General features: G+C 46.2%; 1 protein-coding gene across 1 annotated transcript in view; it reads left to right on the forward strand.

The window, feature by feature from the left end:
- SLC38A6 (solute carrier family 38 member 6) overlaps positions 1 to 17,143 on the forward strand; it is a 490,235-nt gene that overhangs the window by 13,660 nt on the left and 459,432 nt on the right. Inside the window, exon 3 of the mRNA XM_069638925.1 lies at positions 2,614 to 2,687. Within this exon, the coding sequence (XP_069495026.1) occupies positions 2,614 to 2,687 (74 nt within the window). The remainder of the gene's footprint in view (positions 1 to 2,613; positions 2,688 to 17,143) is intronic.

Consider the following 17,143-nt stretch of genomic DNA (forward strand, 5'->3'; position numbering starts at 1 on the left):
CTGTTAGTTTAAATTTCATATGTAATTTTATTCATTGGTAAATTAATTTTGTACAAGATATTTGAAAGGTTGTATTTCAGCCAAATAAATAAATACAAATTTTTAAAAAATATATTTAGCTCTGATGTAATTATATAGCCCGTGTGCATTGGCATTGTATTTATTATTTGCACTATGCACCAGTCCTACTGCATGCCGGCAATGCTACAGTGGTCTGTGCCCAATTCCTCGCAGGCACTCGATCCCAACTTTACAAGACTGCATATTGCAACTCCATTCAATAAAGCCAGCAATTCTGTAGTGTTTGGAAGGCTCACAAGAGTTTCAAGTCTTTTATGGAAGCTCCTCTCCTTCATTATTCCTTTTTAGTTTAGAAGTGGATGGAACTGATGAAGTGAATAGATCGGATGAAGCAAATGGAAACGGATAAAGCGGATTTAATCGGATGAAGCGGATGGAACAGATGAAGCGGATGGAACGGATGAATGGAGCGGATTGGAGTGTATGGAAAAGGTAGAGAGGACGAATGATTGAGTGGATGGAAAAAGAAGGGAAAGGATGGAAATGATGGAAACGATGGAAGAGGATGGAATTGATAGAACGGATGGAATTGATAGAACGGATGGAATTGATAGAACGGATGGAATTGATAGAACGGATGGAATTGATAGAACGGATGGAATTGATAGAACGGATGGAAATGATAGAACGGATGGAAATGATAGAACGGATGGAAATGATGGAGTGGGTGGAACGGATGGAATGGATGAAGTGGATTGAATGGATAGGATGAATGGAGTGACAGGAAGGATCGAGTGGGTGGAAAGGGTGGAGTTGATGGAAAAGGTGGAGCGGATAGAAAAGGTGGAGTGGATAGAAAAGATGGAGTGGATGGGAAGGATGGAGTAGATGGAGCGGATGGAGTGAATGAAGTGAATGGAACGGCTGGAACAAATGGAGTGGAAGGAAAGGATAGAGTGAACAGAGCGGATGGAAAGAACAGAGTGGATGGAATGGATATACCTCGATATATCCCTATATCTGATATTTATGCTATGTATATGCTTTGTAGCTGTATCACTTGTTTACCCTATCCATCCTGTATGCCGTATGTCCCTGTATATATGTATGCCGCTAGGTACGCCCCCTGTCCTGCTCTCGTGCTTGGTCGCAGGCGCTTTACTGATAACCACCATATCACACTACTACGCTTACTCTATCCTATACACCAGCATTCAACTAGAACACAGCTATACTATGACACATTCAGTATAGCTATTCTCATACTAACATGACCGCACAATCTCCCCATCATCCTAATAAAACACAGCTAGCTGAGCACATACCACTAGCTTAGGCGTCTCCTCAGGCCTAACGCAGCCAGAACTCCACCCTCCAGACTGAAAACATCGAACTGATCTCCTCAGCACCACACCTACTGCTAAGAAGCAGCTATCATGCAACAACCACACCAGCTGCACACATATCCGGTGCACCCATGCGCTCTCTCTCTCTCTCTCTCTCTCTCTCTCTCTCTCTCTCTCTCTCTCTCTCTCTCTCTCTCTCTCTATCTCTCTCTCTCTATCTCTCTCTCTCTCTCTCTCTCTCTCTCTCTCTTCTCCCCCCCCCCCCCTGCGGTTCCCAAGGGCGTTCAACCGACCAGCGCTTTTAGGTCATACCAATGATTCATAAGGCGCTATATAAATGCCAAGTAACATAACATTCTGAAGTGTCTGTCTGGATCAAAAAGAACTACATTTGAGAAAGACTGTTTAAAAGGTCTCATTTTGTATATATAATGCATTCATTTCTTGTTGGACATCATGCAGATTTTGCGGCAGCTGTTCATTGTAATGTCATATTGTAAAGTAGCACCTGGGTGAGTGCTATCGGCCAACCAATAGGCTCGGAACGCTAGCTTGCATCACTCCTGGCTCTAAACATGCATTCCCCGACCGTCCGGCTTCCTTGGCACAGTCCTTCAATGAGGTAAGGACTGTCACGAGGAAGATCCGGACTCGGAGTAATGAAGATTACCTGTAAGTAATCGGGACATTCCTTTCCTGCCTCCTGCGCCAGTACCCGTCCTGCTGCCAGGGGTTCCCTATTCCCGCACTGTCGGCAGCTGCTCCCCCTCCCCCTTTCCAAATACCCCCTTTCCACCTTCTTACCTGCCCTTTTCTAAACCTTTAAAAGAATTAAGTTGTATTTGTCCGCTACTTAAAGCGACGCCTTCCTTAGTTTCCACATACAGTTGGGATTCCACACGGGAAAAAGTGTGAAATAATTGACGTAAAATAGGGTAGAAACAATAAGGTGTACCCTCGTTATTATCTTTTTGGGGGAATTATGTTTTGTTGAGGAGTGTCACATTAGATAGTTGTCTTGCTAGGACAAACACATCCACCTGCTCAGCTGTTTAAAAGGAGGAGGCCTGATGTCTTTCGCTTTTAATTTTGGACGAGTTTGAGGAGAATCTTTGAATGTCAAGCAGTGATGTCTCCTCACGTGCCTTATACAAATTGCAGAACTGAAGTGGCGTGACTCACGGTTGCCTCGTGATGACCTGCACGTCTTCCTAATCTCACGTGTCCTTCGTCTTTTCGTTTTTAGTGTCCTCTTGTTGATTGTGGCCAGCCTTGCCTCTTACTCCGTATACCTCCTGCTTACTATGTGTATTCAGACGGGTAAGTTAAACACGTATTGCGCCACAGTAAACACGGGCGAAGAAGCATGCTGAATGTATCTAGAATAAACTAAAAAATACTATATTCTAACAGAAAAACAGTGTAACTTGTATTTTACCTATTGCTGTTTTAAATTCTTGTTTTAAATGTTTGCACAACTAAATGCATTCCTTTTGTATCTTGTCTTTTCTTGTCGCAGTGCCAATGGGCATGTTTTGGTCGCGGTCGTGATGGAAAAGAGGTCGCCTATTTACACAGGACATAGGGGTTAAATCTGCGCTTGCTCTCCCCTCCAAAAACAAATTTAGAACGAGGTCACCAAAGCCATTTATCATGACGAATTCGGGAGTCTTCAACCATTGGCTGTCTAGGTGTTCTGCACTACAACTCCCATCAGCCCTAGCCAGCATAGTCCATGGAGAGGGATCATGGGAGTGGCAGTGCAAAACATCTGGCGAGTCCAAGGCTGCAGATCCCTGATATTCCCTGCAATGTACTGCTTGTTATGAAAGACTGCTGTCCTTCCATGGCTCTTTTCATGATTGAGGGTCTCCCCTTTCTGTCATGCCAGTATGGGATTTGTTTTAACATCAGGGGCTGAGATCTTGCCTCATCCACCAAACAAAGAAAACTTCCTCTGGTAATTTAGAGGATCATGGGTCGCATGGGATGTATGCAAGTAACTTTCTAGTATGGCGCTCGGTACTGCCTTATAGCCATTTTAAGAATATGGGTGAAGATGAAAAAAGACGATCAAGGGAGAATTAGGGAGGGCTGGAGACATGACTTTGGAAAAGCAGTCACGCGGAGGAGGTGATTGTGAAAAGAAACGGTTGAAAAGGGACTTACAAGTTAGAGGGCACGTTGAGACAGGCGCAAGGACGTAGTGCTCTGTACCAAGAAAATCGTTAATAAAAATGAGACCATAAAACTTAAAAAAAACAAGAGTGCCCCAACGTTCCAATCACCGATTTCAACCAACAAAACCAGCCCTCCCTCCAAGGCCCCTGCCGGCTACCTGTACGCTACAGGTACGCCTTGGTCGCCTGTGTCCCCCACCCACCCCTCTGTGGTTGCCTGTGTGCCCCCCTACAAACTTCCTATGGACGCCTGTGTGCCCCCACCGACCCCCCCCATGGTCGCCTGTGTGCCCCCTAACCACCCCCTTGATCACCTGTGTACCCCCACCCACCCCCCTTTGGTCACCTGTTTGCCCCCCACCTACCCCCCCTATGGCAGCCTGTGTGCCCCCCACGAACCCCCTTGGTCGCCTGTGCACCCCCACCCATTCCCCCACCCAACCCCTATGGTTGCCTGCGTGCCTCCCCCTCCCCCCACCGATCCCCCCCCTTATGGTCTCCTGTGTGATCCCCACCCGCACCCCTCTGGTCACCTGTGTGCCCCCACCCAACCCCCTATGGTCACCTGTGTGCCCCCACCCAACCCCTTGGTCGCCTGTGTATTGTGTGCCCCACCCCCCCCTATGGTTGCCTGTGTGCCCCCCACCGACCCCCTTGGTTGCCTGTGTATTGTGTGTGCTCTCCCAGACCCCCTATGGTCGTCTGTGTGCCCCCCAACGAACCCCTTGGTCGCCTGTATACTCTGTGCCCTCGCCCCCCCCCATGGTCGCCTGCTATGCTGTGTGCCCGCACCCCCACCCACCAAGTTTCTACCACCACCGAAATCGACCTTATGCATTTTTATGCTGCTGCCACACTGCAACATGGGGTGGGCAGCATGTCTCTGCCACCTGAATTGACTTTATGCATTTGTATGGTGCCACCTTGCAGCATGGGGTGGGCAGCATGACTCTACCACCTGAATTGACTTTATTAATTTGTATGCTGCTGCCACCTTGCAACATGGGGTTGGCAATCTGTATGTCTTTGCAAGCATTTATGCAACTAAGCTAGCCGCCCTGTAACATGGGGTTAGGCAACATGTATGTATGTATGTTTGTTTTTGCTAGCACTTATGTAACCAAGTAAGCTTTCTGTAACAGCGCTGCGATGCCTGAGGGCAGTTGTGCGCTTTATACATTCAAATAAATAAATTAAAGGTCTGGGCCCAAAACTATTTCTTAAGGGATTGATGAACTCAGCGGTTCCTATGCAGATGCAAGACATCTTCATTGAAATTGTCTATGGTTTGTGATCTTCGAGTGACTCAGAAAACTGTTAGCCTGGCAGGATACCTGTCTCTGGAGATAATCTATTACAAATCAAGCATTCTCTTGTGTAATCCTTTGGAATTCCCTTCCTGTTTCTTTACTTTTAGCTCCTCCCCTTCTTGTCTTTCATATAGATTTAAAGTTCTTTCTCTTTCCTAAATATATTTCTTTTTAATTAGCCCCTGGAAAGGAATGTGCAACAGTCCTCCAGCCAGTCAGGGAGCTTAGAATTAAGGGATTACTTGATGGTGTTCCATGCCTTCAGAGCCCCGTGAGCAGCAGGACACTGTTGTCTTGCCTTCCTGGGCTAAGGCGTCCTAGAGACTTGCATCACTCCCCCATCCCAATCAACCACTCCCACACCACCCCTCCACATGCATCTAGTTACCTTCCTTCGTGCTCGTCACACACCCTGCTGATCTGCTTCTTCCTCCCGCACATGTGGCCATATTGTGAAGGGAAAAGGGACTATGAGTCGCCCCGCCCCTCTTTCTTTTTCTATGACTGTCATTTACTCCTGCAGTTTTTTAAAAATGTTTGAAATGGCCAGGTGCTGTTTCACAACTTTATAAAAAAAAACTATTGGCACTGGGACACCCTGCCAGGGTGTTGTGATGACTCCAATTGAGTCATCACTGATTTCTCAGCAGTGACCACCTCCCATGTGGCCAGGGGACAGCAGCTGCTACCTGATCCTGACCCTGGGAACAGCTATATGAGGAAGGATCACATGGGAGGAGACAACTACCGGGGGGAGGTGGTGACTCCATTGGACAAGATGTGGTATACCCCCTTCCCTTGATGAAGACCTTATAATACTAGAGTCCTTAATGGCTTATTGTCACCTAACAGTCCCCCCCCCCCCACCATAGTGAAAACCTTTTCTCCATATCACTCTAGTTAAGCCCCCATCTAGGACTCATACACGCATGCCTCATACATAACTTCTGTTTTTGATGTGTCTTTATGTGAGACTTTTGAACAACAGCATCCAAGAAATCCAACATCATCTATGGACTTAAACTCCAATAAACCCTCAGGTACTGAGACGAGGAGGGGGAGGAAGAAGGAATTTATGCAAACCAAGAGAAGCCGGAAGTCTAACATGCAGGCTGGTTGTTTTACTGGACCTAACGTGCATAGGACATTAAAAAATGGCACGCGCACTAATGGAAACGAAAGTGCAGGAGAAAGCAGTGCAAAACAAGACATGCAAATCCATGCAGTGGCTTGCGAACGGGAGCCACGCATACAGACGTGGCAAGAAGGGAGGAGAGGCACAGCAGGCACACCTGAAGGACTGTGGAAGAACTGGGAGCTGCAGCAGAGCTCCTGGAGGTACGGTCGTGGCGAGAGGCAGCGTTCTGCGGCTCAGGCCACTGAGGAAAGCCAGCAAGTGCTCACAGAGCAGGAGGAAAGGCTGGGGGAAGGTGCGCTCTGTGTAAGGAGCCAACCCAGTGAGGAAGCTTCATCGCAGAGGCACACCAAGAGTCTGTGACGCTGTGAACGACCAGTGAGTCTGTCCAAAGTCATTGGAGACCCTTGGGCGTAACGACATGCATGCAACCGAGTGACTGAATGCTATGAGATTGCTAATACGGACAAAACCCAAAAGTGGCTTGCACGCAGACAAAACCCAATACAAATTCAATACCCAATAAGAAGAATATTTCAATGTACCTCTGAGCCCACGAAATAGTCCACAAGGCAACACTGGAAGTGCTATAGAATTTGTGTTGTTTAGTTATATAGAGAGGTACTGCTTTACTCATGTTCTACTACCTTCCAGATCTTGGTCTCTGCACAGGATCTCGACCACCTGTGTCATTGATCATTAATAAGTGTAATGAGAAAAGTAATTTTGCTAATTGTTTTTTTTTCTTCTGATTCTGATATATGTGTATGTGGACCTTGATGTGTGTTGTTTGAGCATAGCTGCATTATTGAATACTGCACTATTAATGACATTTGTGCTCTGCACGCACCACATATAATTCTTTCTTGTATGTCTAAAATGTATTATTAGATGCTGTATGTGTGTATGAATCAATGCATAATAAATTGCTTCTCGTCATGGTAAAGGTGATTATTAATAATACATTTAGAAATATGGTATTCTTCTTGTGTGAGATTTTGATTTGTACAATTTGAGTGAGAGATATACCACTTCACCGACATTGAGTAAATAATAGGAATTCATTTCCAGTTGTAAATCTCTTTCCTGTCTGGACATCTTTGTGTGTTTTCAGGTTATATTCCCTGGTCCGAGACAGAGTAGGGGTTACCCTTTTTTGGATAAGACAAGACAAAGTACAGGAACAAACCCCAAACAGCTAGAGAGGCATGAGATGCCAGTCTGGGGGAAAGGCGAAGCAAGTGTTGCCGTAGGCAAATATACCAAGAATTTCCTGGTGTATGCTACTGTGTGTGAGAAACTCATGGTGACAATAAGTATGACGTACACAAGTGATCACAGTTCAAGGGTGTTTATTGAACAATGAAAGTAGTATGCAGGTTGGGAAAATGGCTAATCTAAACCTAAATCTAAGATGAGGACTGGTGACACCCATCAAATGAAAATAAGGCACTCCTAGTGGCGTACAGTCAAAATAAAAGGGCCTATACCAAGAAAACCTATTGCCAATTCCTTAAGCTAAATACAAAGGGTGTGGGGTTAAGTTATCAGGAAAAGAAAGAAGTGTTCTCAAATGATAAGTCAGGAGGCGGTAGCCTGGGTCTCCCTTCGCCACGGTTTGAGCACAGGGTAAGGTTGGAGCTTGTAGCACAGTATGGTCTCGGCTTCTACAGCACGAGACAACAGTTCCAGGGCTGTCGATGGCCAAGTCTCGTTTCCTTTGAACGTCTCTTGACTTCAAGCCTGATGTGTTTAAACAACAAAACAATAGTTACTTTAACAAATGAAAGTTTGTTAGGGTGATAACGGTTCACCCCTAGGTCCTCCTCTTCTGGGCTGACCCTTCACGTATCATTTTCCACATAAGGTTTGGATGAGAGCTTCGGCCCTGGATCTCTCTCGGTCGGGCTCGGACCCCACTTGACTGTCAGTACTTGGGTGATGATTTCCCCCTGGATCCCCCTCCGCTGGGCTCAGATCTTTCTTGACTGCTAATCCTTGGGTGATAGCTCCCTCTTTCTCAATAGTGTTTCTTTGCATATCAAACAACTTTGGATGATAGCTTCACCCGTGGATCTCCCTCGGTCAGGCTCGGACCCCTCTTGCTTCAAATTAACATTTGTCCAATATCGTTGTGATTCACTTCCCTTTCTTTCACAGTGCTTGTAGATCAAAGTCTTTCGATTGTAATGGGATTTTGCTTGACCCTCTGTATGATGACTGACGTATTTCGCTGGCCCTCCTATGGCCTTCTGGTACTTGTACTTTCTCTCATATGGGGCTCGACCAGAGTCTCTTGAGTTAGCACCCACATGGTGCCGCTTTCCTTCTGTAGCTGGTCTCCCCTTAATGTCTGATTCAGTTCATTACCCAGTTCATTAACCTTGGTTCAAACTTGCCACTTGGCATGTTTCACTCAACACAGCCCGATGCTTATCGATTCTCTCCTCGACTCACCGGCTGTGTTGCACTGCTTGTCTTACGGTTTTCCTGGTGTCGAGGCCGGTATCACGGACACAGGAGCTTCCATCGCTCCGGCTTATCGACATAGGATTGCCCCGTGTACCATTGACATCTGCTGCAGGACACTTGTGCTTTTGTTTGTGGTCTTATGCTCTCTTTCTTGAAGGTCCCGCGGGCCTGGGATGAAAAGGGCAAGGTTACTTCTTTCCTCTCCACCCACTCAATTCCTGCCACCTTTCTCCTTCGTTTGAACGCTGCGTGGTAGCTTTCTCATCGTGCTGTCTGCTGTACTCGCCTTGCTTATACTGCACTCTCCTGCTCCACCTTTTATCCCTGTGGGGAAAAGGAAGGGGCGTCCGGTGTGGGTGATTAGAATAATTGCCTGACTTTGCCTAACTTTGCCTGACTTTGCTTGACCTTTGTGTTGAGACATGTCAGGTAAGCAGCGTCATTAAAATTCTGTAAAACATTGTTCATGCCAAATTGTCCTACGGGATACAATGGAGAAACAGTACTATTGTAAGAAGGGGGTTGATTGGTAGACTGAAAAGAATGGAATGGAATGGATAGGGTTTGTAAATTGGACATAAATGACTGGGTTGTAGAACGGAACATAGGGGATTATAGCAATGAGAGTATTCTGTCACAGTATATTGGGATTTTGAAAATGATAATCAGAAAGACGGGATTGGTGGGATTTGCGGGGTAAATGGGGGAATAGCTGGGATCAAGAAATGAACAAAGGAGATTTTGGGAATCGTAGTATTTTTGTCTGAACTGAAGGGACGTGCGGGAAATAGTGACCGGAAGAATTCGGATAGGGCACTGGAAAGCAGGGATTCCAAGAGAGATGGTTTTTGCATACCACTGGGTGTGGGATTCTATGGGATTTGTTACATACGGAGGGGATGTAAGTCTTGGGTACGATAGACGACCCTGGAGGAAGGTTGATAAACATATTATAGCCCCTAGTATATCAGCCTCCTCTCCATCTTCCCCAGCATAATACTGCATCTCACCTGGGGCATTCCCCTGAGCATAACCCTGGCTCCCCTTACCCAGGTGATCCTCCTTCACTCGTCCACCCCCAGTATTGGGATCTGAGAGAGCCAGCCCTCCCCTCGCCACCGGAATAACGGTTTCCCGAGGTCTACTTGGGAGAACACCATCAGGTTTCTCGCATGTGGTCTAGTGAAAAGAACAGTGAAACAAATAAGAAGTCCTGGCAGGCAAGTACACCAGGCAATTGACATTGTGGGAAGACACCTTGCAGGGGAGTATACCAGGAGATCTGAAAAACCCATAGGAGGATTCCTGGCAGGGCAGTATGCCAGGCAATCTGCCACAGAAACTAAAGAAATACTGTTCTGGAATGTATTGTTTGAACAAGAACTGTGTGAGTCCAGTAGGATTACACAAAGAAACTGTTGGATAAAGCAACTCATGTTTCCATCCACCCTTAACATCCAGGGGAAGGGAACCACTCTCCAGATCTAAGGGACTTTCCTGGGGAAACACTTTTAGTTGGAGTAATCCTTATATTTTTGGTTGTGAACACTTTTTGCTAACATCAAGTCAGTCATTTCCTTGCACTCTTTGCTGTTTTATTACTAGTGTGAGGGTCAGCTTAGAATGTTTCAGACACAAGGACAGCTTTTTAAGTTACTGACTACTTGACACAGACAGATCTTTAGTTTAAGTTTCCTAGGTAGGGAAATTCCTCTTTAGAATAGGGCTAGAAAGGCGGTTTTGCAACCCATTTCTATTTAATAAGATGTCTGACTGAGAAAACCAAAACTTTGTGTTCATCAGTGTATAACTCCCCTTCATGATCAGCTTTATGGCCTTTTAATGCTGTCAGGCCCTGTAACTGTCATGAACCATCAAACTCACCCCTTCTGGGCCTCCTGGTCCCTGACACGTCGGCCTTGCACTCCATAATACTACCAACATGGCGGCAAGTTCAGAACGCCGCTCGCCAGTCTTCACGTTCTACGCAGCGTCCTCTATAAAGAAGCCACACCCCCGCAGCCCCGCACGTCTCAACGCTGCTACTAGCTGTGATCGAACGTGTGCTCCGAACCTTCTCTAGTGCTACTTGCTATCCCATGGCCCCTGGATTTCCTTCTCCCGACTTCTTCCCTCTTTCCTAACTTCCCGGAATCCCTACGTCGCTTCCACTTGCCCCCCTACTCCTTCTTGAATATTCCCGGAGTTTCCTGTGATACTGGATATTGAAGCTGAACGTAATCTGGAAGCCGAGGACGGCCAAGCGGGCTTATTTAAGTCCCGAACCATACGAAAGAAGACTCCACCTAAAGAGGACATCAGGAAACATAGATAGGTGAGAAGGGGGGAAACCTGAGACAGTAACTTGGGTCATTAGCAGGTACTAATGCTCCCCAACTCAGCAGAGCTATTGGTTAAATCATTTCTGGTTTGGAATATATGCAATTTGATTTGTACTTTCTCTCATTTAGCATTGGTATACGTGTTTCATTTATTGTACAGCATCCAATGAGGTTCAAGCTTAATGAAATGCTCGTAAATAAATTAAAACAAGATAATTCCAAAATAGAACAGTGAAACCTGAGAAAGGGTTTCCAGTTAAGAGGATTGACAAAAACAGGGTACATCTAATAGGAAAGCATCCCAGATTCTCGGTCCTCTAGAGCACCTCGAGATGACTTATGTATCTGCCAGGTAGCCTTAAGTCTGGCCGTGTACCGGCTTATGGGGTTGAAGGGAAACATTTATCCCTATCATTGCCTCAAGGGCAGACAGTGGAACGTCATATGGTCAAATAGTCTGTCCCCTAACACCAGCCTGGCTTCCGCCTGAGGGACAGTCACCAGGGAAGCAAGAGTCATTTAAAGGAAGACGAACCAGCACCTAGTTTTCCTTTATCAAAACAGGAAACAACCATGGCCTGAACTAAAAGCTGGTGGTTAAAATAAATCCTTTTATAGCTTTTAGTGTAAATGAACATTGGCTGACATGGGGACAAAAGATAGTGAGCAGTTCAGAACAAAACTCAAATATGTCATTAATACTGCACCAATCCAGTCAATGTGGAAAATGTGGATGCGACTGAAGCTCCTGTGTGGGTGACAGCGGATGCAAAATTATAAGGGACACAGGAAACATTGCAGATGCTGCACATGAGAAGGGTAAGGAAAAATGAGTTGAGAATGGAAAAAATCTCGTTGCCTGAACAGAAGGCACTTGCTCACACATGTAATGAAACTCTGTTCTGTTATGAAGATGAACCAATGCAGGGATACCCAAAAAGTAACAGCGGGTGGAAAAGCGTGTGCCCAGTTACTGTACATTTGACAGTTTTGGACCAGTGACGGATCTCTTTGATAGACTTTACATAGACTCCGGAGAGAGGCTGAGACTATAATATAAAATAAGCACAAATGATGACCAATGGTGTACACTGCAGGAGTCTGCAACCTTTAGCTCGCCAGATATTTTCTACTGATACTACCATCACCCCATGTCGGCATAGATCATGGTGAAGTATCTTGGCAGTCCTAGTCTAAAACATCTGGACAGCCGCAGGTTGCAGACTCTTCTTGTTGGCTGGAGCATCACGGCAGATGTTGCTGAGCACCTGCCAGTGCAGTTACGCCAGGAAACTACCGAGTGGTGCAGGTTGACATGGATGTATAGACCTATTCCAGACCAGGCGATGGAACAGGAATGATGAAAAGTTCTCTCTGATAAGCAATAGGAATACGGTGAGAAACATTGATCGGAGAGCGCAGCTCATACAAAAATAATCTGTGTTCCAAACATACTGGATGCCCGCCAGAGTAAGATAATCAGGTGGCTGCTGGTACTGGGCTTCACTTCAGGCTATTATTTTACACGTGAGGTGGTCATGCAGAAAATTTCGGAATTCTGTTAAGAAACGACTACTAAATTAGACCTGGTTGAAGGTGAACCTATCGATGGCAACTCTGACAGCCATGCCAGGCCACACATATCCGCTTCAAGCACTCAGCAGTGACACAATGCAATTGCTTCTTTGACCTGTAATATGCATAAGGTGAGTGATCATGAGGCCTTGAAAGAGAAGGGTTAACCAAGTATATAAACATGGCTTACACTTGGAGTAATTGAGTGGAGATCCACTATTAAGGAGGGTGTGATGGAAGAGGACCGTCTCAATTTTGGAGCCTGTGAGCCTGTGAAATGACTCGATTTTAAAACTAGTTTCAATATACAAAAAAAAAAGAAAGATGGATTACCAAAGACAGACGAGTCAGGAAACCATGTCACCACAGAAAGCAGAGCATTAACCGGTACTAAAGGAAGGACTTCGGTCTTGGAGGTGATCAGCTTTAAAGAATGGGAGTCCATCCACTTCTCTGTCTCCTGCCACAAAAGCTGAATATACCATCCGACGACATCTGCAGATACAAATTAGTGCCATCTGCATACTGATGCATAGAGACTGTCCTCTGGCCTGCAACCAGTTCTCCTCCAGAAATGTTATGTAAAGGTTCAATAACAAGGGTGGTATGATAGGCCCATGGGCACAACATAAGGCATGGGACGGGACATAACACTGGTTCTGTGGCTCAGTGGACTAATGCATCCACTACAGGGGTCTGTGTTTGACCTCATAGTCACAGGTTCGAATACCTGCAGGTCCACTCACCCCTTCATTCTTGCGAGGTCGTTAAAATGGGCACCATCAAGTTTGTTAACAATAAACATCTTGTATCTGTCAATAGCGCCAAGATGCCCCTCTGGGGGTGAACCAGCATTCTACAACTATTATGTTATGTTATAACGACAGTGCTCTGACCGAGCCACTTGTGACCACATTGCCCTGAAGGACTGAATCCACCAAACTATTTGTAAATTACTGCAGCATCTAATGAGGTGGTGCCTTTAAGGAGCATCAAGACATGAGTACAATTTCTAGAAGTAATTTTAAGATCACATTTTTCAATAAAAAATGTTTTGTCTTGGCCATGTTTTACATTCCCCTTAACAAAAAAATGAGTCATTTTCATGACCGTACCGATCAGATCAACAGGGAATGAATGCACAGACTGCTGCTGGGTAGTGCCCTGTGCCAATTATAAGAGCTACAATATCCCCTACCCCACAGAATTACTCGGTTTAGGGTGGCCCTGGACCAAGTCCATAGAGTTGAAAACTGGTCAATAGGAAATAAAGCAGCCATGCCACCCCAAAACACATTAATCACTGCCAAAAAATGACATCATAGATTTCAAACAAGTGTTGTCAAAACATCTCTGAGCTTGATTTGGTGACTCTGCTGCTTGACACCGAAAGGAGGCTGTCTTGTTGGAATGTTAGGATGACACTGTAACCTATCAGAAAATGGGGCTCTGTCTGAGGGGAGCATGTCACTCTCTTGCACCCAACAGGCAGAAAAGATCACTCTTTACACCCACTCTTCTCACAGGCATGTTCCAAGTTGATGCACTAAGCAGACCCTCTAGCTTACCGCGATTTCGCGATCCCACAAAATGCTGCGAAAAGATTTTTTTTTTTAAAGTGCAAAAATGACTGTTTTCCAGAGACATCGGCAAAAACCGCATGTTTTTTTAAAAAAGATGCAAACGGCCAGGTTTCAAAACTTATTTCGGGTGAAAGTAATGAAATGCACCAGCACAACGCATCACGTGCGCCAGAAAAAGGAGCAGCCCGTTCCGCAAAGGGCATACGTCTGATACACGCGCATTCAGGTGGCCTTTTTTACCTCTGTGGCTGTGCAGAAAACGAAGGCTCACCTCATGCGCCTGCTTGGAAAAGGCGCAGGGGAGTGCGCATTGAGTGACCGGATCTTTCCTTTCTTTTTAAGCGTGACAGCAGAGCTATGAGCCGCTGCTATCTAACGTGCAGTGCTGCCGACACTAATGTATTCCAGGCGATTGGACGGCACATCATGTGCACTACAGCCCATCCCCCCGGGATGCGCAGGTAACCTTTGCGAACAAGGTGACATGCTCATTTCCAAAAATCGGGCTTCTAAAAACGGGCCTGCCTCGGCTCTATTTTTAGATGCTCTATTTTTTGAGGCCATGGCCCAAAATCTACATTTTAATATGAGGGAGAAAGGGTGGCAATGGTCAAGGAAGCACATAGCGGGCAGTGGGCCAGATGGGGGCATGGTGGGCAAGGGAGCAGAGAGGAAGCAGTGGGCCAGGGAGGTATTATGGGATAGAAAGCAGAGAGGAAGTGGCGATCCAGAAAGCAGGGGGAACGGTGGGCCAGAAAGCAGAGAGGGAGCGGTTTGCCAGAAAGAGGCTGCAAGCTGCAGATTGGGGGAAAGGATGGGGGAAGAGTGTGATAGAATGGGAGAAAGGAGGCAAGATGCCGAAGGAGCGAGAAAGAATAAAAGAACTGTAGACTGCAGGAGGAACTGGGGAGCGTAAGGTGTGCGTAGGCAGCATGGTTTGGAGTGTGGCGGGGAATGGGTGAGTGTTAGTTGTGACTTGGCAGTGTGACAGAGCATGCAAGTATGTGCATGACTGGCAGAGTGAGAGGTCTGGGAGTGTAAGTTGTAATGGGGAATTGGTGAGTGTGAAGGGTGTTGGTGAGTGGGATGCGCAGTTCTTGAGGGGATTGGAGAACCGAAGTGGAATATCTTCACCCTTGCAACAGATCATGATAAATAAAGTTAATACAATTAAATAGGCACGCACATTAAACCAAAAAAAGTAGAGTATACAAGTTATGGACATCTGGGACTCTTCCTATTAAATTGCTACAAAAGATGAAAATAATAACCTGGTTCTCTGTAGCCTCACACACTGCCTCTTTCTTGCAACCTGCCAATCTTAAACACTTCAGTCAATACAAAAAATAGCTTAAAAAATGCAGCAATAAATACAATTTTGTGCTTTTGTATCCCGTCTGATGCCGCAATATCCCTGAGGGTGTAGGGAGCTGCTTCCACTGCGAGGCCCCATTGGAGTGAGGGTTGTGATAGAATTGGAGAGTGTGAGGGACTCTGCCTGTTCAAATCAGCTCTAGCTGTAGAACAGGGGGATGAAGGGCGGAACATAGAGAGTAACTGAGCTTGTCACTTTTCAGGTAAATAGCTTATGAGTTAAGCACTCACTTCTCATGTGTGGTAAGCCCACACGTCACAAGTTCGAATCTCAGCAGGGGTGACTCGACCCCTGCCACCATTCCAAGTTGGAAAAATGGACTGTCTTTAAATTGAGTCATAGTCGCAGCTTCTATTACAATGCTTAGAAGGGGGAGGGATCTGATGATGTTATATGATCTTAGTGTAAGGGGTTGGCATGATGGCATTGTACATGTTGCATGTTATGTCACCTAGGCATTTATAATGGCATTTTAGCAGTGAGGGCAGCCTGGAAGGGCATTGCTGTCCATCACCAAGCAACCCTTTAGATCAGGATCAGTAATTTGGGGCCCGCAGTATCTAGGAGGTCTCTAAGGAATTTTGGGCTGCAACAGATAGTATGTTTCTGATGCTTGTGGGGGAAGGGAGAGGGGAGGAGCGTGCCTCATTGAAAGTTAAATCTAGGTTCTAATTTTGCGTGACTCGGCCCTTGATACCAGGCCTTAATGGTATTCTTGTTTCTGTTACGCACCAAATATGTCAGCAGGGAGAGATTTCGCTATGCACAACTAAGTTACTGGTTATTCCAACCCTCCATGAAACAAGCAGGGACATGCTAGCTAACGCCCTTTGAAAAATACCTGAATATAGATCCCGGCGACAGGCGGGTGGTCACCTCCATATACGTGCAGCTAAAAGTGGTTGAAGATCCCCCTCCGAGGCCATATATGAAAACATTGAAATTATCCACGGGACATTCAATAGAAAAGAGCGAATGGTCGAAACTATGGGTGAGCATTCCCAAGCTCACGAGATCCCTCCAAATTCGGGAAATCTGGGTAAAACTGCTTTTCCATTGGTACCCAACGCCCTAAAGACTCCACAAAATTGACCTGGGGGAATCGAAATTCTGTTGGAGGGAATGTGGAAGGGAGGGAACGTGGAGCCACATAGGTGGGACTGCCCCAAAATAGAGAGATATTGTGAGAGCATACAAGAGGGTTCTGCACAGACTGGTCAAGGTTATTGGAGTTCCTACAGGAAGGATCGAGGGGTGCTTGGTGTCCAAGGAACATGCGCCTCTTGGGTATAGCAGGATAGCCTCTGATTGAGCTACTACAGGGGAGGTGCCCCGAGGACTGAACAGAAGCACGCAGTGGAGCACTGACTCATGACACCAAGGATAACGAAGCCCGGAGATGGCACTTTAGCACTATGGACTACCGTCAAACCAAAGGGGGTGAGGGGGCGTACACATTAACGGTTGAATGTCCATTTTGGGATGCCCAGGCCCTGTCATTGGAATCAGTGGTTTCCTGTTAGGAAACAAGATGGCCCCGGTGGCCTCTTGCTTTCTATCGCCTGTTACCTTACTTTTCCCAAAGTCACAGGAAGCCCTGACTCTGTCCCTTCTCCCTGACTGGCTGTTGGGTGGAAGTTCCATATATGGTGTTGTGGGGGAAGTCCAGGCCAGACTGGCTGGAGCCTTCCCAATCACTGTATGTTGTGGGTACGCCCTTGGGGTGGGACCTAGGTGAATGGAGTGTGTGACGAATACGCATTCTGTGTTATGGGTGTCTAGTATCTGGCGTTTGACACAATGA

This window comes from Ambystoma mexicanum, chromosome 14, assembly GCF_040938575.1.
Source record: "Ambystoma mexicanum isolate Mex_15411 chromosome 14, UKY_AmexF1_1, whole genome shotgun sequence".
Lineage (NCBI taxonomy): Eukaryota > Metazoa > Chordata > Amphibia > Caudata > Ambystomatidae > Ambystoma > Ambystoma mexicanum.